The sequence below is a fragment of the Cryptomeria japonica genome, chromosome 11 (genome assembly GCF_030272615.1).
Source record: "Cryptomeria japonica chromosome 11, Sugi_1.0, whole genome shotgun sequence".
In the NCBI taxonomy this organism is placed as follows: Eukaryota; Viridiplantae; Streptophyta; class Pinopsida; order Cupressales; family Cupressaceae; genus Cryptomeria; species Cryptomeria japonica.
Genome location: NC_081415.1, coordinates 119,525,265 through 119,548,960, shown reverse-complemented (window position 1 = coordinate 119,548,960; position 23,696 = coordinate 119,525,265). Strand labels below are relative to the sequence as shown.

At 36.0% G+C, this 23,696-nt stretch overlaps 1 protein-coding gene across 3 annotated transcripts in view; it reads right to left on the bottom strand.

The window, feature by feature from the left end:
• The window catches only part of LOC131041053 (uncharacterized), a 67,868-nt gene that overhangs the window by 16,945 nt on the left and 27,227 nt on the right, over nucleotides 1-23,696 (bottom strand). Inside the window, exons 2-8 of one of the 3 annotated variants that reach the window (XM_057974026.2) lie at nucleotides 11,695-11,824; nucleotides 10,730-11,499; nucleotides 10,498-10,578; nucleotides 10,284-10,385; nucleotides 7,778-7,936; nucleotides 7,598-7,684; nucleotides 4,423-4,494 (exon numbers count right to left, since the gene is read on the bottom strand). In XM_057974026.2, the coding sequence (XP_057830009.2) occupies nucleotides 4,423-4,494; nucleotides 7,598-7,684; nucleotides 7,778-7,936; nucleotides 10,284-10,385; nucleotides 10,498-10,578; nucleotides 10,730-11,499; nucleotides 11,695-11,824 (1,401 nt within the window). The remainder of the gene's footprint in view (nucleotides 1-4,422; nucleotides 4,495-7,597; nucleotides 7,685-7,777; nucleotides 7,937-10,283; nucleotides 10,386-10,497; nucleotides 10,579-10,729; nucleotides 11,500-11,694; nucleotides 11,825-23,696) is intronic. The other 2 variants (XM_057974027.2, XM_057974028.2) reach the window with 2 other exon arrangements.

The window sequence follows — 23,696 nt, the reverse complement described above, 5'->3', positions numbered from 1 at the left end:
GGAGGATAACTATGACATAATATGACAAATTTTTATCACAGATGTAAGGAATATGCTAAAATTTATCATAAGAGCTCTCCTTGATATTTGGATACCTCATACCACTATTGGGTGGTATTAGTTCATAGTTTTATGATTCCCCTTTGGTATGTATTGGTTTCTGCTTGGGATGGAGTATGCAAAGTGTATTTGTAAGTATTGTTATGCCGCCAATATCACCCCAAACCTGAGTGTTGGCATTTTGTCCTTTGAATGCTCCTTGCCTGGGTTGTATTGTAACTAATATTGTTGCTGATTAACACAATGGTTTGGAAATTGGAGGTTAGGCCTTTTTGGAAAATATGAATACGAGGAAAAGGTTACGAGAATATTTTTTTAGGGTTAGGGTTACTTTTGTTAACCGACTTTGTAGGTTGCCCTTAAATTACATGTTATAAGAGGCTGGAATGAAAAAAGGCAGTGTAATGGTGTTGTACTATTTTACTGGATAATAAGAAAAGATTGGACGGCTCTATTTTGTGGATGTAGCCCATTTTGGGTGAACCATGTTAAATCTGTGTTAATTGTATTGTTTATTTTTTCTTCATCTTTGTGTATTTGAATCTGCATATAACTGTTAATTTGTATTTGCTCCGGATCTACCAAAACCCTAATATTATTAATGATTATTCTAGAAGGATAGAAGTATATTTTCTCATAAGTAAATCTGAGGTCTATAGTCGGTTTAAGGAATTTAAGGCTTCTAAGAAAACCAAACTAGGAGAAAGATTTAGGTGTTGAGAACTAACGATGGTGGTAAATATTGTTCAAAGGAGTTTGACAAATTTCGTAAGGAAAATGACAAAGAAAACCATAAAACAACTTAATACAATCCTTAGCAAAATGGAGTTGCAAAACATATGAATAGGATATTGATGGAGAGATATGAGTGTGCTTAGTGGTTCTAGCCAGAACAAAAGTTTTAGGCAAAAAAAGTTGCTACTGCATATTCTTCATCAATAGGTTTTCTACATAACGTTTGTTGATAAAGCCCCCATGGAGATTTGGAAGGGCAAAAAGCCCTCAATTTGGCATCTTTGTGTATTTAATTGTGACGCATATGCTCATGTGCCTAGGGAAAAGTACTCAAAATTGGATAATAAGGATATAAATTGTATCTTCATTGGCAATGGTGGCTATGGTGCCAACATGAAAGGGCACAAGTTTTTGGATCTTGTGGCAAGGAAGGTTCTGTACAGTCAAAATATACTTCAAGGAGATCAGACCTTCTACAGTTAAGCAACCAAAGGAAGATGGGAAGTCAGTTGTGCAGCTATAGCCTAAGACCAAGAAGGCTACCCGCTACACCAAATGATGAACTAAACGTTCAAGTTGGACCAAATGAGGAGGGCAATAAAAAGAGCTCAAAAAGTTTGAAAGAAAAAGTAGAACCTCCTTAACATTTTAGCTCCATGTAATGTCCCCTTTTTGGCTTATGATATAATTAAATAATTAAAAGCATGTTTAATTATTTAATAAGCCATTAATGTAAATATTTAATATTATTCCTTTTAATAAGTACATCATAAGGATAATATTATATAATTACTTGAGTGACTTAATAAAGTGGGAAATCAAATAAAGTCACCTTTAATTCAAAAGTGAAATAAAAGAAAAGAAAATGAAAAGGCAAGAGGAAATGGAAGGCCAAGGGACATTCAGAAAGTTATAAAAGAGCATTGTGAGGATTGTTTGAGCATGTTTGGTTTATTCATTTCTTGGTTACAATGAGTTGGATGAATAAAAGTCCAAATCTCCAGAACCTCACAAGGTTACAATGAGTTGGATGAATAAAAGTCCAAATCTCCAAAACCTCACAAGGTTACAACCAAATAAATAGTGTTTCAATGAGTTGGATGAATAAACAAGTTATGGTAGTTTTATCCACAAGAGGCAAAGTACACAGCAGCTACTCCTGTCTATAAGAAAGCCATTTTCTTTTGAGTCTATGTTTGGATGTGAGAATAAGTGAAAGAGTTGTTAGAGTTTAATGCGACAAAACATCCCCTCTATTTGGCAAACAACATGCCTTTTCATGTATAGATAAAGCTTATTGATGTCCAATGCCATTTTGCTTGAAATGTGGTAGAGAATGGAAGGGTGATACTAGAAAAAGTTGACACTTTGAAGAATGTTGTAGATGATGTGGTCGATGAACACAAAGAAGTTCAAGTTGTGTTGCAAAAACTATGGCCCTCTCAAACCCTAGTAGTTAGTTGATATTGTTGTTATTCTTTTTGCACTTGCAAGGTGCTTAAAAGTAGGAGAATGTTATGAAAGGTGTCCAAAACATGTATCTTAATGTTGAGAACACTAAAATACAATTTGTGGACTATAGAAGTCATTTCTGGCTTCAAAATTAAAGACGCAAGTTACCATGAAGTGGAACTCTCTCATATCTTTAATCCCAAATCAAATGGTATGGCCTTTAAAAATTAACCTCCCACATCAAAAATGTAACAATATCTATGACACATAAGAAATTTGTAAGAGGGAGTTACACATATTGACAAAGAACGTTCACCAACCTATGATCTCACTATGACTATCATAAAGCATATTTTAAGGATTTGGATAAGACAAATTGGAGCACCTAGTTGGGAAGAAATTTTATGACGAGTGCAAGGAATATGCTATATTTAGCATGAGGACTCTTTTTTCGATTTGGGCACCACTTTTGTTTGGTATTAACTCATGTTTTGTGATTCGTCTTTGGTGGTTTCATGTATTCATTTATAAATTTATTGTGCTTAGCCTTAGATTGTATTGTTACCAATATTTTTGTCGATTATTACATCATTGTGTTATGGCAAAGAATTTTATTGTGTTGTTTCTTTTCTACAAATTATCTTAAATCATATTTTCTAATCATCTTCCCTCTTAGATTAGTTTACGAAGCATTTCCACACCTTAGCTTCCTTTCATGTTATACATGGAAGGGCAATGTATACCCATTAATAACTTGTCATGTGGCATAGACTCTTACCATGAATTCGCCATACAATCTTAGCACAAGGGACAAGTTGAGGCACAACATTAGCTAGAAACAATGGAGGGTCGTCAAAGAATGCGAGCATATATAAAGGAACGTATTAGCATGCTGTGACAAAATTAAAACATTAAGACTTTTGCAAGTGTCCAAAGCTTAATTGAAATAATGAGAAAGATTTTACAATACATATACGTGTTTGTGTGTGTTTGTGTGTTTATCATAGCTCATTGTGTTTGCTGCTAGAAAGTCTTTTCATCAATATGACAAGTACGTACTTTGTCTCCTACAATTCAAACAGAAGTGGAGAACCCTTGTTGGACCAGAAAACTCAAATCTCAAATGTGAAGCAATCATTATGTATATAAAAAACTAGCTTCCCTCACAATGGGTGAGATAGATAACTCAAAACATTGGTTATAAACAAAAACAGAGTGTAATCCAGAAAATTTCTAGAAACTGAGAAGTAACATACCGTACATTTTTTATTCTCAAAATAAATTTAGCTTCCTATTTCCATCCTAAGACATTATAACACTCTGGTACAGTATCTGACATCTGTCACCAATTCCTTTCAGAATTACCAGAATCGCATCTAAAATTCAAGTTTTGTGAACATACAGATTATTCACTGAAAATATACATAGTAAACAAAAACACCTAGGGTAGAAAAATTGAGGCACAAGACAATTGTAGATAGCCCTAACACTAAACCATAAACATTAAGGCATTTTTTACATGTTCAAGGATAAAACTGGACAACACATTGGTCAAGACTAAAGTTAAACTAGTGAGCCATAATGTCCCAACAGAAGTGATGAACAGCAAGGATCACTCATCTGCAGAGAAATTTGTTGATGATCAACCTCCATACTTAGCATCGATTTTGTCATTCTTGCAAGTATTGGGAAGGGATTGATCCAAAATAATAAGCACCTCTCCATGGTCTTATTAACCTATAAGCTGAGTGTATATGGTTTGTAGAACTTTTAAATGGTCCAATAGGTATGTAAGTTAAACACCAAGGATATCATGAGACCTTGGATTTGTCAAGTGAAACTTCGTAAAGGCCAAATTCTGGTACAACCAAAATATTGTTGTTCATATTTACTTGACAACAAGGATGTGAAGGCTTGCATTGTTCAAACATCACAACATATTCATTTTGTGGATGGGATCATATCTAATATGAAATACAAAGATCGTGCTCAGAAGAGGATGTACATAGTATGTTTTGTGAGCATACCCATTGGCTTGTGCAAATTTTCCTCACATCAGGTGGTCCAATAAAATAGTTTCTTATCTATCATGTTGAACACTAAAGTAAATCTTTATTAAGGTGAAACACTATATACTCTTACATAGTGCTCTCTACGAAAAGATATTTCAATTACCTGACATGCGGCCCACTCGCTTACATCATATATCATACTTTCTATACAAGCATATGCATGCTTCATTTCCACCTAAGAAACAGATGGAACAAAAAGAAATTGTTAGTATATTGCTCAAAGGCAAGGAGATATTTTCCACAAAAAGCATAATAGATTCCAGGTCAAATTCAAATTACAAAGTCTACTAATACAAATTGACCATGTTGTGTGTGTTGGATAAATATTTTGGCATCTAACAATGACTGAATTCATTTCGGATGGAAAAAGGCTTTAAGATTAGAAACTAATATAAATTTATAACAATTAAGATATCAAAACTTTTATAACAATATACAGATTTTATAGTGTCTCCCCAATTAAACGAATGTGCATTCATGTTATGTCTTTAAAAAGTAAGAAAGTAATAAAAATAAGATGAATTCAAAAAATAAGGGTGGTGCTGGAAATTTACTTGTCAGAGGCTTACTAGCTAGAGAAAACATTGAAGTTTATAAGCCATCTTGGCTGCCTTGTGGAGCCTTGTAGAACCTTTGATGATAGCCGATAGGTGCCCACATAGGATGAATGTTGCGATGAGGTTACCACCTTGAGCTATTACTGTTGATAGAATGATACTGGATTACCATATAATAATGAGCTAAGTTGCCGGTCCCAATTCGAATTCGGATTCTGGTTCCAGATTCGGGTTCGCAAATTCATTCAAATTTTTTGGGGGGTAGGTTAGGGTTCACTTTGGGTTCGTCCATACAAAAACATATAAAAATAAAAAATAAAAAATATATACATACATGCAGTAGCAAATAAATTCATAATACACCACTATCAAGTGTCAACTATGCTAATAGACTAATAGTAAAGTAACATAGCAAAATATGCCACTGTCAAGTTTAGCAATGGAGCCAAGAAGTTTTCCTTTTCATTCACAAATGCACAAATGAGATATGTTTTACCTTTTTAGCCTTTTTAGTATTAGTCTATGCTACTTTACTTCTTGGCTCCCAAATTCGGCCCAAGTTCTTGCTTATGCACCTCAAAAAAACTTTTAAAAAATTTAACAAACGTGTTTAGCGCCCAAATTCGGACCGGGTTCTGCCGCTGAATTTGAAATTCGCTGCAAATTCCCCAAAATTATCCCCAGGTCCTTCTCAGTGAACCCACAGGGCAAATTTGGGACCCTGGAATAATTTGCAGCGAATTTGTGAAGGACCAGAATTTCTGCAGAACCGAACCAGGACCCTAAGAATTCTGGAAGAATCTGGCAACTTAGATAATGAGGGATGTTAATTACTCATTCATAGGAGAAATGGCATGTCCCAATGATGATTATATCAGATATATCTATATCACTGTATTTTAATATTAATGCAATATATGAATTTTACAAAATAGCGCTGGGAGTGCACATCCTTAGATGGTCACGACCCAGGTAGATGTCTGTTTGAAGTAGATCAAACCACGAGAGAAAATACCGAATACTAAATATAATCAGATCAGAGATAAAGTATTAATATTTCAGTCCCATGTGCATCCGGGACCCACCAGCTTAAAACAATGCTTCAGATTGTTAGTAATTGCTCACCAACGAAATATATTATGGAGCATTAAAGGTAATTTCATTCCTTAAGTCCCCGCCTTCAGCAGACAACCCACAGAGGATGTCAAAATAGTATCAGATTTGGTCCCCTTTAAACTACATCAAACAATAAGATGTTACGTCAGGTTTAGGAAGACTTAGGGGCCTCACAAAACTATCGATGACGATCATAGAAGATATTTATAATAACTGAAGTAGTGGATACATTAAACATTTATCAGGATGAAATCATGTTATAATTAAAGTTAATCGAATGAAATGAATATGAAGGGTCCGCTCAAAGTGAGAATAAACATAAGTCAAATTATAATTAATAAACAATGCAAAGGAATAAATCCAAGTGGAGCGCTCAAGGTAAAGGACGTGGCTATTGGAGAAACCTGTCCTATGGAAGAAGCACAACCTTTGGTGTATACCCATTCGATGGATATTTAAAGGTACGTGGGAGGAAAAAGGGAAGGGAGGGAAGGAAAGAAAAGTATCGTCTGCAGTGCATTGGATTTGTAAAGGAGGAATTCGCTCCAGGTAAGTGCCTAACACCTCAGAAGATTTATGATCATTATCGTATAAATCGGTATAAGTAATACTCCAGCCTCAGCACAAATTACGTATTAATTATTGGTCACTCTGTTAATAAATCGGTTAATAATCTGCATTATAATATTTAGCATTTCTTCAATACATCAGCAAGTATGTATCCATACTCAGACCGATAAGGAGATTAGATTCTTCATAAGTATTGAACCTATAACTGTTGAATTATAAGAGTGGTGACTCATTTCATGACCTTGCCACTAATTAACAACTGTTTGTGATCACCTCTTATTAATGATTATTAGTAATGCTTGTCATTGTAAATATAATTTCTATCCTCCTTAATCCATTCTCTATCCTGCTGTTTTGTATTTGGATCACTGCCTCATTCCACTTAACCCCGTGCCCCTTCACTTAATGTAGCATTTTGGGAATTCATCTTGTTAAGCAGTTTGTTTATCTCACAAGGCCATTTACTGTGCATCGATATGTTAGCGTTTTGCTTCCTTTTTACATGTGATGTAGATACTAATCATTCGCTACCTTAGGAGTTCTTTCTTTATTCACAAACAGATCACTACCTTTTTATTTATACAGATTGATGTTGTGCATACACCCACTTGGGTTCGATTTAAATTAAGAAAATTGAGAAGTCTTAAAATAAGACAATTGCTGCTCATGACGGGGCATGACAGCATTTCTACTTGGAGGCTAGACACAGGAGTATAGAGATATTCTTCATCATTTTTTAAAGAATGTTGGGATGATTTAGCGAGCTGGCTGGAGTATACCAGCACTGAAATACTCATATCAGACCTGCCATATCAGTCACCAGAAAATTGGAAAGTGATTCCAGATCAATACCTGATCATCTTACTCATCAAATTCAAGGTATATCACTGTTATTTCAATTGGGTGTTGGGTTTATGAATTTTGGACATTGTAGGAAGTGTTTTTAATAGTATTATTCAGTATCAGCACTTTGTTACAGCAGTTATTCCATGTTTATTGCTTATGGAAAAATATACATTAGATTAGCATAGATACCTTTTGTGGCATTCCAAACATTAAAACATGGTCATAGCATTCCATCCATCCATCACCATCTTTTGCCTGATGATAATCTTCACAATCCTGATGAAATAATGTTACACTTTAGAGAAATATGGCTTCCACATACATACATATTAACAATTGCTTACACAGAAAACTAATGAAAAATCAAACCTGGCACCATCTTGCTTGGCATTTGCTTCTATTTGTAAAAATCCATTTATGTGATTTGTTGCACTTTCTGCAAGCTACTATGCTTGGTACTGCAGGATTATCCTTCCCCTCTTTCTCATAATTATGAGAATAATACTTCGAATTGTTGTGTTTTCCATTCTGGAGCAGTTGATTTTGTCAAGAGAATGAGAATCGTTAAAAACTTATCAATAGAGGAATGCAATCATTCTAACTTGAATTATATTACCTTCAAATTAAAAAGTGGACTTAAAATATGCAGAACAAAGTGTTCATATTGAAAACAATTTGGATCAAAGGACAGAAAGGACACTAACATAAGTGCAAATGATGAAAAAGACCTAAAAACTACAGAAGGTAACAGAAAGATCATATACATAATCAGCAGTATCAGTCAATTTGTAAGTGTGGGTCACTTGCCTTTGTACCATCCCAAGGTTGCTTACCAAATCAAAAAGTCTCCTACTATAAGTAGGACTTTGGATAAAGAAGTAATATGAACCAAGAAAAAATCTTTGGCAGCTTACACATAAGAAAGAACTATCATTCTTGCTAAACCAACTAGATAGAAGCCCTTGCCCATCGCTAGGTGCAGAATATCCCTAATCATATGCTCTAGCACCAAAAGGGAGTGGAATAAGCAATTTTTAAAATTGTAAATGGCAATATGCAGTGCAAGGGTAATACTTCAGTTCGAAGTCAAGCAATGAAAAACGAGGGGGATAACAGATCACAAAACCAAACCAAGTTGGTGACCTTAAGCGATGCAAATATCCAGTACCCCAAAAGTCAACACCCCCAAAAGTCAACACATCTGTTCAACCAGGCTCATTGACGGAGATGGAATAGAACCTTCAACCAGATTATGTGTGGCCTTTTCATTATCCAAAAGTCAAGTGACTTCTATTCATGTCAATAGGTCCCCTAGATGTTTTAGTGTTGATTGTCACCCTCCACTGATTTGTTGTGTGAAAGCCTGGATAAGTGCAAAGTAAGTGGACAGAATAACTGTTATTTTGTTTGTACTATACATATAATAACAGAAACCGATGAGTTGAGAGCTAGAATGCTTAAAACTGGCGTACAACACAGAATCCTATTATTCTTATCTGAAGATCAAGAAATTAAAGGAAGGTTCCAACAACACAATGATTGTCTTTAAAACACTTGTTAGTAAACACTGACCATACATTTTCTTTTCTCCTCTCTTCTGTATGGTCAGTGTTTACTAACAAGTGTTTTTTAAGACATGATCAATGTGTAGTGGTAACCTTCCTTTAAATTCTCGATCTTCAGATAAGAATAATAGGATTCTATATCAATTAATTTTGACCATTCTAGCCCTCAACTCGTTGGTTTCTGCTATTATCTGTATAATACAGACAAAATAATTCCACTATTTTTGCAAAAGAATTTGGCTTAAATGCCAGCAACAAATCTTTTCCATCAAAGTCAACTAGGACTTGCACCCAGCCATGTCGATTGGGGTATACTGCACCCACCATGTAGGATGCAGTATTTGATCCAATTTCAACATTTTATTACATCACTTAAGATTTAGACCTGGGGCTCCTCTTTGAAATCCCATACACTTTTACAACTTGCAGTCATCTCATTCAATCACTAGCCAAACCATTTCATCTATGAAGGTGAACCCAACTTTATTGCTCAGATCCACTCTTTGGATTTCACCCCAACCTTGAGGTGACCAGTAGATGTAAGTAAAGTTCCTTTCCAGATTATATATTCCAAGACAGGATTGTAACGCATACAAACTAACACAGATCACTTGCTCTTGGGAAAGGAATCTTATTACTAGATCAAAGGAGAAAACTTCGAACTTTACAATATCTCCAGCATTCAGAGACATTTTAACAGGTAATTCATATAGAAGAGTATTGAGCATTTGATGTACAACCAATAGAGGCCTTCCAATAAGTACTTGGCTCACATGAACCTCTTTCAGCACTTTTTCTCACAAAAGGAAATTCATCTTGTCAGACTTTTCCAGTTTATTATCAATGACTAAGCATCATTTCTTCCAAGCCACCACTTATTTCAAATAGGGAAACCATATTCTTTTACCATATTTAGCAATCCGTGATGGAGTTTGTGAATCCCACAGAAACATTCTTTCAGCATCCACCATCAAAAGATGAACTCTGCCTTAAATAGAATTTAGTATATATTGAATTTGTAATTTCTACAACTACGTGACATTAATAAGTTGTAACTGAGATATTCATTGTAGGTTGCACAAAGTTACATTCATCTATCCAATAAGTCCCTATATTCATCTGTTCTTTCAAGCTTACATATTTCTATCTATTCTTTGTGCATACATATTACAGAGGTGAAAACCATCTTGTTTTTTATAACTGGCAAGTTCTAAAGTTTTTGCTTGACACTTCAGTTTAAGACAAAATGTTTAGATAGTATGCCATGCAAATCTTATGACAAACATAATCAACTTTTAAAAATAATATACTTTTTGAGCACCACATTGAAGTTTTTGATGAGAACTCTTTGTCAGCTCATCCCTTCTCAATTCCTCATCATAAGCACATTTTTTATCCGAATTTGATAATACCTGAAAATGGCAACAGTGTATAGCTTTTGATTGGCAATTTTTTTTTAAAAAAGATACAGAAAATACATCAAATTTATTCACAATTTAGGAAGCAACAAAAAGAAAGATCTACCTCATATGCACTTTGGAGCTTCTTAAAAGATTCCTCTGCTTTTAAATTGCCCATATTTTTATCAGGATGAACTAACACTGCCTGCCCAAATGGTGCAGGAAAGGTCAATACTGAGAAAATGTTTATTAGCAAGTCAACAGACTTCATTTACCTCAATGTCTAATGGAAAAGCAAAGGCAAAGTAATTCTATCTCAATAAATTCAAACATTCCCTGGCTTAACAAGACACTACCTTCTTCCTGTAATCTCGTTTGAGGACTACCATATCTATTTCCTCATAGCGCGAGAGACCCAACGTTGCATAATGGTCTGAACTATGTAGTATATGCAACACTTCATCTGCAAGAGATGGATCTGCTTTAGCTGATCTGATGGTTGATGATTCTCCAAATGCTTGTGCAGACTGACCAGTTTGTGAGCTTTCCCCAGATGGTCTAGTCTCATGAGATTTGCTTGGTGTTCTGATAGTTGATGGTTCTCCAAATGTTTGTGCAGACTGACCAGTTTGCGAACTCTTACCAGACGATCTACTCTCATGAGATTTGCTTGGTGATCTGACGTTTGATGATTTTCTAATAGTTTGTGCAGACTGGCCAGTTTGTGAGCTTTCACCAGATGATCTACTCTCATGAGATTTGCTTGGTGATCTGACAGTTGATGATTCTCTAACTGTTTGTGCAGACTGAACAGATTGTGAGCTTTCACTAGATGGTCTAGTCTTATGAGATTTGCTTGATTGACAATTAGAGGTAGTGCTTTGGGGAGGATGATTGAACTTTTTGGCACTGCTTGTAGTTTCTTCAGCTTCTTGACTCGGACACTTGCTCTCATTTTCTTTTCCACTGGTTTTGAGTAAGTAATTCAAAATGTCATTTGATATAAAAGCCAAGTTTATGCAAAAAACTAAGCCAAACCATCCAGTACAAACTTTAGCACAATACATAGAATAAATGGTTGCGATTAGAACTATCAGCCGTGCATGATTCAAATCGAACAGACTTCCTGTGCATCCAAAAATGTCAAAATGTTGGATTTGTCTTGTTATTTAAAATAATCCATCCAGTAAATAATATGGAAAAAGATCAAGATAGAACTGTCAGAAGAAATGAGCATAAAAGTTGAAATTGATCACTTTCTCAGGTCAAGTACACATCTTGTGTAAAATAATCAAGCACAAAATCAAGAGATTTACAGTACCTCCTATTATAATCAATGCTCCAGTTATCCAAAAGCTGCCATACACCCATAGCATCGTAGCCCCTAAAGTAGCAAGTATTATAATTGTAGGTGCAAAGCCAAGCAAAGGTTCAGCTACATATGCTATGCCCTGAGTCATTTCATCCACACAGTATTTTTATCAATCAACTTAGGGAGATGGAATAATAAAAATCCACTAAAATTACTAAACCAGCCAATACTGCTAAAAACCAAAAATCTTGCAAGAATAAATTATATAGGAATATAGCAGGTTAGCATGCCAAGAGCACTGAAAGAATAGATCAAATTTAAATTAGCAGAGTTGTGACTAAGGAATAGATGGTGAGGAAATCACATTAAAAAATTCAAAATGAAAGTTAAAATGTCACCCTGTAGCCTAAAAGTAGAAAAACAAATACCAAATAGAAATGCTGCATACCACAGAACATCACTGATATACAAGACATAACACCTCAATGATAAGTATGATATTTTACAAGGAAATGTGGTATTTTGAAGCCTACTTCTGGTGTAGCAAACTCTACATTCAGGAAAATTTAGAAGTCAAACCCACGAAGCAGCAAGATTGGTTTTTAAGTAGCCACTTACCTATCTTTGGGACTATGACTTGTAAGAATACGTAACTCTCAGTACTGAGTTTGTTTTTGTTTTTAACAGTATCCAAACTTGCTTATGAATAATAGGTGTTGTGTCCAAGGTGAAAATGCATGCCAACTCATTTTTATCACAATGGAATAAAAAAAAGAAAATCATTGTATAAGGACTAGAAGGGCAAGGTAACTTAGGGGTGCCATCTATCCAAATACAATCCTAACAGGCAATAAACAGATTCTCAGTAAAATAAGAAATAAAGGGGGACGCATGAAAATCAAAGAATTTTAGAATAAGTTGAGACTTCATAAAACGAGCGGCTTCCTGCGTGTGCAAGGCAGCATAAATTCATTGATTTATCCTTCGTCATTGTATTCACCTATTTCAATTTCATATTCTCATGCCTGCCCATTTTCAAAATCCATCCAATGCACATTCAAATTAAAACATGCTTCTGTTCAACCTATTTCCAACAATTTTTCGGATAACTCTGTTATTAAAGGAAACACCAGGAGACCCACAGCTACTAAGGTGTTTTAGTTATTACAACTGTTTCACAATCAAACTAACTGATGAGAACAATTGCAAATAATGGAGGATGTTATAGTGATTATTTTTTTAGAAATTTTATTTTTGAGGTGATTTTCACTACTTGAGGGCACTTTTTAATGCTCAAGTCATCAACAAGATGACTGGTCATAACTATTTCCCAAAAGTGCTTATTTCTCTATGACCGAGCCATACTGTATTTGAATCACAAGGAAAGGAACCCCACAAAATAAGCACCACCTCTAGGCACTTGTTAGTATGGAGGAGGAATATTTTTTAAAAATCCAACGAATATAGGATTTTCATCCTCTTGGCAAAGCTTCTAGTGCATGCCATGCCTTACAGTATTTATCTAGTATTAATAAAAGATATTGGACTAAATTGGGTTAATCCCACATTGATAATAATAATGAGACAAAGATGAAAAGAGGCTAGAGGGTGAAAAGACCAAAGAAATAGATCTTCTATAAAAACACCATTCACATACAAACAAATGCTTAGATGTGTTTGTGTGCTTTGTGGGTCTCCTTGCTATGTGACTTAATCACATGACTTGGTCATAGAGAAATAAGTACTTGTCAAAAATAGTCATTGTGGTGATGAATTGTACTACCACAAATACAAAACATATATATAAAAATTCAATACAATATTCATTGTTTAGATCTTAGATTTTTACATGCCATTGACTTGTATTCAAAATATCTTCTATGGGTCCAGGGCATGCTCTCCCTGGTTAACTTTTTCCCAACCACCTGTGAACAATCCTTATAATTGAGTGTTTTAAGCTGCATTTTGGAAAGAATCAAAGAACTTTTGGAAGTTGTTTTAGACTCCAACAGCCAGTCTGAAAGAATTGGCTCACAAAACTATTTTGGAGTTGCGAGCCACTTGTAAAAGTGACAAATCAGCATGGAACACCTCCCTTACCTCAAGTTGGACTAATGGGATTAACACTGCAGCAATTATCAAGAGAAGGCCAAAAACCTTGACTCTTTCTTCAATGTCAACTCACAAACAAGTGTAAAATGGTCTTCTATGAACACTTTCTACTGCGCTATCCATGCACAAAAGATCCCAAATGAGGTTGCAAATGTGAAATATCCTTTTTTAAATTTTCCAACTCCATTAATTTTTTTTTTCTCCAACAATTCTGTTTTTTTTTGTTTTCTCCTTGCAAAATTTAAATAAATACATGCTGATTGACTGGAATTACTTCCACAATACTTTCACATGAAATTCAATATACATATTATGAAATCATATTCCAGTTCCGAAACTTGCAAAATTTCATCATTATGACAGCTGGTAGCTATTTATCTTTATACATACTATCCTCAAAAACATATAAATATAATTTCTGACATGGAAAATAGTTGACAGCTGATTAAATATCCCTTTTCTACATCTAAAACTGATGCCCAAGCAATGTCCATTAGGTGGCATCCAATCAGCAGGGAAGCAATGTGTTTCCTGTTTCAACATCACAAACTTGACTTTCAGAGACTTCCCAAGCACAGCATTTTCCTTTTTGACAATTTGAATGACATTTAAATTGGTGCAGCTAGCATTTGGAGGGACCCACGATTCCTCATAAGAGATTCAAATACCTTCTACAAACTTCCATGCCCCTTCCAAAAGATACAGTGGCCTCAGGAAAATCGGACATAATAATTTTAAAGTCTTCTAGAACTACAATGTAGCCTTCTTCATGGATTTGGACTTGTTTGGAAGTGGCAGCCAGCTTCTTTATTTTCACATCCCCACCTTTATGGACATGGTATGGCAACTTATAGTAAGGCTGATGTCAGCTTATTTAGCCAGCAATAAAATTAGAGTAAATACCAGTCACAAATATGGAAAATTTTATTGCATAGAGATCCTATAACTTACAACTAGAATCTAAAATAACCTATAATCAACTGTGAGCACCAAATTGACCCCTTATGAATGCAATAAAGAAAACCAGAAGGTTTCCATCCTCCAATTCTTGGATAAAATGTGAGGGTTTTCGTCGTCAAGGTAAGAGCTGCCCCAAAGCTCAATGTTCTCCAAAATGAGGGTTTCTGAAATTTAATAATGAATAGAATGAAACTCTTTACCAATAATTATGTTTTTAATCGTTCTTCCATCCAACCCTAAAAGTAGTTAAACTTTCTTTTAATTGAATATTCACCCTTTTTTCCAACTTAAAATTTTTATTTGCCCTTTTGACCATGTATCTAATATTTACTTTTGGCCCCATTTAGCAATAATAAATCAAAACTCCTTTCTGCAAAGTTATAACTTAAATACCTTTTTCGACAACTCAATAAATTATTATTATATTATTCGCCTGTTAAATCCCCCCTTTAGCCCACAAGGAATAAAAAATGGCTTCAGGTCCTCTAACTTGATTTATTTCGATAAACACATTACAAAATGCAAGATGTAATGCAATATGCTTAACCTCTTCTGCCACTTTTGAATTTCTAGCTCTACCCTTCTATTCTAGAACATAAATCTGCATAATCCTTCTACGCTACTTTACCTATACCCTTTAGCATACCATAATCCTTCAAGGTTATTTCTTCATTGACAGCTAAGTAGCAACAATATAAAAACCTTCATAAGGAGCACAAATGAGGTTAAAAATTCAAATAAAGCAATAAATTATACCCAAAAGGCCAACTCTCAAGTAACTAAAGGAAGATCATCTTTGTTCTAAAAATCTGATCAGTTCATTTAATTTTACTCTGTCTTCACCTAAATGGACAACTAAAAAGTTCACCTCTTTCTCCACTCAACAAATATGACAAGCACCCACTTTACATTGAATTGATGTTCGAAATCAAGAATCCGTCTATCTTAGAAAATATACCACTTGTGATACTAAGTGTCAATTTCTTGCAGGCTTAATTTCCACGCTTTTATAACAAGATGAAAAATACAAGGATTACATGTCCATGTTCCTTTTATTTGAGCACCAATTATAGCCCGACAACTCGTAGAACATGTAGGTGCATGATTACTTAAGGAAGAACATGAGAACTATGAAATTTGACCTCAATGATGTCAATGTTGTGTTTGGTGGGGAATCTCAAAAAGCACATAAGCCAAAATCAATCGTCATGCTCTTTAATTCCAATAAATAGAATGCCAATCACTGCAAAGATCGAGATGGTGAGAAATTGATGTCTAACGAAAGGAAGGTGCTTCGGTTTAGTAATCCTAAAAATCATCATTGTCAAGTTGACTAGGATTATCAATTCTACTTCTTTGTGATGTAAAACTCAAATAAACAATTTTTTCCAGAAGTTTTATCTCTCACATCAAGGACTGTGAAAACATTATTTTCTTAACTATCACATTTTTAATCTATGGCAAAAGCAAAAAGGTAAATATGCTGCGTTGAAACTAGAAAGCAGAACACATGTACAGATGCATTGCAGCTTAACAATCTACACTTTCAAAAGTCCGAAGTGACGAGTTTGATTCATGATAAAGTTGTGCAGCAGGTTCAGCTCTTGACAAAACTATACAGCAGATTCAACTAATAACAAAACAATACACCACAGAAGCAGGTACCAAGACAAATTTTGTAGTGTCCCAGCCAAAATATTTATGCAAATATTACTTAAACCTTCTGCAGATATGAATTATTTTGAACCATTAAAATTTCCCAGCACATATTTCTCAGATTTAAATACTTAACCAGATTTGGTAAAACCCAAATTCCTGTTGAAATGTGGCGACTGATCAGCAAAGTACTGTACACTCAGCACGTATCCTTGCCGGGGTCCGGGGCCGGGCCGGGCCCCGGGCAGGGGTTCGGGGGCGGCAGCCCCCGAGAAAATTTTTTTTGCCGTTTTTGTTGATGAAAACCGACATTGTAATAAAACCCTAAAAAGGCCGACTTTGTTTGTTGCCCTAAAAACGCATGTTATAAGTGGCTGGGATGCTTAAGGCATTGTAAGGTTGATGTACTATTTTTGCTGGATAATAAGAAAGATTGGACGGCTGTGTATGGTGGACGTAACCCATTCTGGGTGAACCACGTTAAATCTCTGTGTTATCTGTGTCCTGTTTTATTTCTTTATCTTTTGTATTTAAATCTGCATATAATTGTTAGTTCATATTTGCTTCGGATCTGCTTGAAACCCTAACAATTGGTATCAGAGCGAGGTTTTCTGTAAATTGGCAGGACTTTCAGATTTGAGTGGGAGCAATGGAGGATTCCAAATTCAAGGTCGAAAAGTTTAACGGCCAGAATTATCAGTTATGGAAAATGCAGATGGAGGATTACCTGTATCAAAAGGATTTGTGGCGGCCATTGGAAGGAAAGGCAAAGAAACCAACCACAATATCAGATGAAGAGTGGGACATTTTAGATAGAAAGGCACTGGGATCCATTCGATTGTGCCTTGCGGCGTCTGTAGCATTCAATATAACAGAAGCAAAAACGACTGTAGATTTGATGGCAACATTGGCTAAGCTGTATGAGAAACCCTCGGCTTCGAATAAGGTATTTCTTATGAAGCGTTTGTTTAATTTGAAAATGAGTGAGGGAGGATCTGTAGCGGAGCACTTAAATGAATTTAATACAATTACCAGTCAATTGTCTTCGGTAAAAATTACCTTTGCAGAAAAGGTTAGGGCTCTCTTGATTTTATGTTCTTTGCCAGAAAGCTGGAATAGCTTGGTTATGGCTGTAAGTAACTCTGTCTCTGGTAAAAATACTTTGGTATTTGATGATATTGTTGGTGTTATCCTAAGCGAGGAAATGCGAAGGAAAAGCACAGGTGAGACTCCAACATCATCGGGTAGTGTTTTGAATGTGGAGAACAGAGGAAGATCAAAGGAAAGAGGAAAAGGCCCTGGCAATGAGAAGTCACGAGGGAAGTCAAAGAAAGGACGCTCTCAATCTAGAGGAAAGAAAGATTGCTGGTACTGCGGAAAGCCTGGTCATCTAAAGAAAGACTGTTGGTCTCGGAAAAACAAAGAAGGAGACAAAAATGAAAATGACAGTAAGGAAGCTAATATTGCAAGTAATACTCTACAAGATGCTTTAATCTTATGTTTGGATAATGTTAATGATTCCTGGGTAATAGATTCTGGGGCTTCATTTCATGCTACACCCCATAGAAAATATTTTCTAGATTATGTTCAAGGTGATTTTGGACAGGTATATTTGGGTGATGATGAGCCCTGTCAAATTGTTGGAAAAGGAAAGATAAAGATCAAGTTGCAGAATGGTAATGACTGGTTTCTGCAGGAGGTAAGACATGTTCCTAATTTAAGAAGAAATTTAATTTCTGCAGGGCAACTAAGTAGTGAAGGTTGCATAGTTACCTTCTCAGACAATATGTGGAAGGTCACTAAAGGATCGTTAGTAGTAGCTAAAGGTGCGAAGGTAGGCACATTATATCTGTGTACTGGTAACACTTACTCTACCTTAGCTGCTACAGATAAAGTTACTGCAGGGACAACAACAATAAATGTTGCAAGAACAGATTCGATAATGTGGCACCATAGGCTTGGGCACATGAGTGAGAAAGGGATGAAAATCCTTCACTCCAAAAATCTACTGCCAGGACTAAAGAAGATTGATTTAGAGTTCTGTGAAAACTGTGTTTATGGTAAACAAAAAAGAGTCAGATTTCTCAAGGTTGGGAAAGAGAAGAAGAGTGAGAAGTTAGAGCTTGTACATTCAGATGTATGGGGACCGGCTCAGGTATCATCTGTTGGTGGCTCTTGTTATTATGTTATTTTTATTGATGACTCAACTAGAAAAACATGGGTATATTTCCTAAAACAAAAATCAGATGTTTTTGAAACTTTTAAGAAATGGAAAGCTCTGGTTGAGAATGAGACAGGAAAAAAGTTGAAGTGTCTCAGATCGGATAATGGAGGTGAGTATTGCAGCAAAGCATTTGAAGATTACTGTTCCTTAAATGGGATTCGAAAGCAGAAGACAGTTCCAGGAACTCCACAGGAAAATGGTGTGTCAGAGAGAATGAATAGGACCATCATGGAACGTGCGAGGAGCATGAGATTGCATGCTGGATTGCCCTTACATTTTTGGGCAGATGCTGTACATACTGCTGTCTATTTGATAAATAGAGGACCTTCAACCCCTTTGGATGGTGGTATTCCAGAGGAGGCATGGACTGGTAAAAAGGTAAATTATTCTTTTCTAAAAACTTTTGGTTGCGAAGCTTTTGTCCATGTTGATAAAGAAAACAGAACCAAGCTTGATGCTAAATCTCAGAAATGTACCTTCATTGGATATGGGATAGATGAATATGGCTATCGGTTATGGGATTTTGAAAATAAGAAAATAATTAGAAGTAGAGATGTTATATTCAATGAGAAGGTTATGTATAAAGAACAGATGCAGGAAAAGAAGCATGAACAAGACAAACAAGAATATGTGGTGTTGGATGAGATTCCTAAAAATGAAATGCCACAGGTACCTGATGCTCAGCAACAACAGATTGTCCCACAAACTCCTGCAAGTGTTAGACGTTCTACGAGGACAAGTAGACCCCCTGAAAGATTTTCTCCTTCTTTGTATTCTATTTTATTAACAGATTCTGGTGAACCAGAAGAATATGAAGAAGCAATGCAGGTGGATGCCAAACAACAGTGGCAACTAGGCATGAAAGAGGAGATGGACTCCTTGATGAAAAATAAGACTTGGGACTTAGTCCCTTTACCTGCAGAAAAAAGAGCCTTGCCTAACAAATGGGTTTATCGGCTGAAGGAGGAGGAAGGAGGTCAGAAAAGATATAAGGCCAGACTTGTGGTAAAAGGTTTTGCACAGAAAAAGGGTATAGATTATGATGAAATATTTTCTCCAGTTGTAAAAATGACTTCAATTAGAACTGTACTTAGTCTTGTGGCTGCAGATGATTTACATCTTGAACAATTAGATGTCAAAACAGCTTTTCTCCATGGAGATTTGGAGGAGGAAATTTACATGTTGCAACCACAGGGATATGAGGTCAAAGGTAAGGAGAACTTGGTGTGCAGGTTGAAGAAAAGTCTGTATGGCCTAAAGCAAGCACCCCGACAATGGTATTTAAAATTTGATAGTTTCATGGCTGAACACGGTTATCATAGATGTCATTCTGATCATTGTGTATATTTTAAGAGATTTGATAATGGCAGTTATATTATCCTATTGCTTTATGTTGATGACATGCTTGTTGCTGGGTCTAACATGCAACATATAAATGATCTTAAACAAAAATTAGCCAGGTCATTTGCTATGAAGGATTTGGGTGCAGCTAAGCAAATTCTCGGTATGAGGATTACACGGGACAAGAAAAATAGAACCTTGAATTTGTCCCAAAGTGAGTATATAAAGAAGGTGTTGAAAAGATTTAACATGCAGGATGCAAAAGCAGTTAGTACACCTTTGGCTAGTCATTTCAAATTGACTAAGGAGATGTGTCCAAAGGCACAGGAAGAGGTTAATAAAATGTCTAACATCCCGTATTCATCAGCTGTTGGCAGTCTGATGTATGCAATGGTATGCACAAGGCCAGATATTGCACATGCAGTGGGAGTTGTGAGCAGGTTTATGAGTAATCCGGGTATGGAACATTGGAATGCTGTGAAATGGATTCTTCGGTATTTGAAAGGAACTACTACGAAGGCATTATGTTTCAAAGGATCTAATGCTGCTCTAAGTGGATTTGTTGACTCTGATCTGGCAGGTGATATTGATTCACGGAGGAGTACTACAGGGTATGTTTTTACTATAGGGGGAACTGCAGTCAGTTGGATTTCTAGGCTGCAAAAGGTTGTTGCACTTTCAACCACTGAAGCTGAGTATGTTGCTGCTACAGAAGCCAGCAAAGAGATGATTTGGTTGCAATGTTTTCTGAAGGAATTGGGTCAGACACAAGAGGATAGCCCATTGTATACTGATAGCCAGAGTGCCATTCATCTTGCGAAGAACTCTGCTTTTCATTCAAGGACAAAGCACATTCAGCTCAGGTACCACTTCATCCGGACTATTTTGGAGGAGGGTCAGTTACGGCTTGAGAAGATTCACACAAGTGAGAATCCTGCCGATATGTTCACAAAGGCAGTTCCACAAGAGAAGCTGATTTCTTCATCAGTTTCTGTTGGTCTTCTTGATTAATAATTGTGGAATTTATACCAGTCAAGTCCTAGTGTTTTATCCAGCGGATGTTGCATGTACAGTGGTGTCGTGTAGTATCAGTCTCCAAGTGGGAGATTGTTCGGTGTGGAGCCTGATCAGTCTCCAAGTGGGAGATTGTTGAAATGTGGCAACTGATCAGCAAAGTACTGTACACTCAGCACGTATCCTCGCCGGGGTCCGGGGCCGGGCAGGGGTTCGGGGGCGGCAGCCCCCGAGAAAAATTTTTTTGCCGTTTTTGTTGATGAAAACCGACATTGTAATAAAACCCTAAAAAGGCCGACTTTGTTTGTTGCCCTAAAAACGCATGTTATAAGTGGCTGGGATGCTTAAGGCATTGTAAGGTTGATGTACTATTTTTGCTGGATAATAAGAAAGATTGGACGGCTGTGTATGGTGGACGTAACCCATTCTGGGTGAACCACGTTAAATCTCTGTGTTATCTGTGTCCTGTTTTATTTCTTTATCTTTTGTATTTAAATCTGCATATAATTGTTAGTTCATATTTGCTTCGGATCTGCTTGAAACCCTAACAATTCCATCCATGTTTACATAGCAAAATTAATGTTTTCCTTCAGCAAGAAAGTAAATAACAAGTAACTCTCGAATCCCTAACCTTAACAGCTATTTCAAGCAAAGAAATTTAAGGTCTTAATAATTTTAATCAATCTGGCAAAACCCAAAATTTATTTCAAGATTTACACAAACCCTTGATCACCCAAATTATAAATTGGTCCCGCAAATGAGAAAAAAACTACGACCTTTACTTATATTCAATAATATTGAAATGCATTACAATATGCTACTACCATAGCAACTATAACCAAAAAATACAATGCTTAACCTTATATTAAATGGGTTGGGAATATATTACAATACTCTGCAATAACAGCAGAAATAACACATGAAAGTACACTCAAAGAATTGCAACTACCAAAGGTACAGTAGCATAAAACTCATGTGCTCAAACCCACAACAACAACAACAAATCATATGAAGTCAATGCAATAGACGTTCATGACCGTGAAGCTCCTTTGCAACCTCTCGGTAAGATTGTGCTACTAGGTCAAAGGGGTTTCATCCTTTGGTCCATGAAAACTATGAGTTTCCATTCTCTAGCTTGTTGCATAATTCGAGGGTTTTCATCCTTAGATCTGACAACTCGAACACGTGCTCAAAGTGATTTCTCCATTAGGGTTTTTAAGTGTAGAGTGAATCATGTACAATAAGAGCGCATCCCACCTTTTATAACCTTCCAATTGATGGCTGATATGAGATACCACCTAGAATGAGAGCTTAGATCTATGCATGGATCAGGGGTCGCCAAGGATGCAACCACTGTAGTAATGGTGCCCAAGGAGCAAGTAACTAGTCGTGCAAGCAATCAAAACAATTATCTTTTTGCCACTTCATTTGAATTGGTTGAATTAATTGGCCTTCTTCATTCTTTGCATATAGTCATGTGTGAATCTAAGCAATGAGTGTAAAACTTGAAAGAGGATGATGGAGACGAGCCAAAGCTTCACTCTAGTGGAGTTTTTCCACATTATCTACCTAAGGGTAAATCCTTGTTTTAATCTCTCTTTTCATGTGTGTCTGATTTATTTGCTAGCCTACTTTTATTCCATGCAACAACTTCATCGTATTACATTCAGAAATAATCTTGAGCGTAATACTTGTGCATAGCTGAAAAATTAAGAAAAAATCAAGTTTGCATGCAAAGTTAAAGAAACGACATACTCCCTCTTACACTATGGGCATTGGTGGGTACATCAACAGATTTTCATGAAGGATAAATGATGTAGATAACATCAACAAAGCTTTAGTAACACCATTTTGCAGCCTTAGAATGTTGTTTTCAGAAGTATAGAACACAAACAAGACAAACCGAAAACTAAGTCAGTGTTAGTGAATTGTTTGTGGACTATCAAAGTCAAATGCTTGATTAAAGTCTCATCCATTGTCAAGAAAGGAACCCAATCAAGCAATCCACCAACAAATCCACGCTCTAAACCTATAGTGGCTGACACAAATCCATTTTTAGTGACCATCTCTAGAAGAAAACAATGCTCCCCTTGCTTGTAAGGGAAGAAAAGATGAAAGCCCATTGACAAAAGCATTCCACAATAAGATGATAGATAATGCTAATGAGCTCACCAGGTAATGGATTTACACCAATGGGGTTCTATTTGACCTAATAAGGCCACCATACGAGTGGGAAATGGTGAGAGGAATCAATGAGTCCTCTAAGGGATAGCCAAGTTCTATCTGTGAAAAAGTTGCATCACCTTATCAATTTATAGGCCAAAAGAAGAAATTTGTAGATACTTCATTGCAGCCCATTAAGGTTTCCTAGGCTGAAACAAATATGTTCATGTAATGTCCTGTTGTGATCATTTCACACATCACCCCATCGCAAATGGGGACCCCCTCTTTTTGCTTGTTTTTTTGTTCGTTTTCGCTTTCGTTTTTAGGGTTTTGTTAGTTAGTTGGTTGTCTGGATTTAGGGCCAAGCCTTAGGGTTTTAAATTTTGCCTTTTCAAGCCAAAATCCAGTCATTTTTTGAGAGCTTTTTGAGCTTCTTTTCTAGAATGCAAATTTTGAATGCAATGAATTCGCCAAAATGGTCTAATTTTCAATTGGAATGTTCATGCAGAGCTTAAACTTGTCTAAGTGTTGACCGTCAATA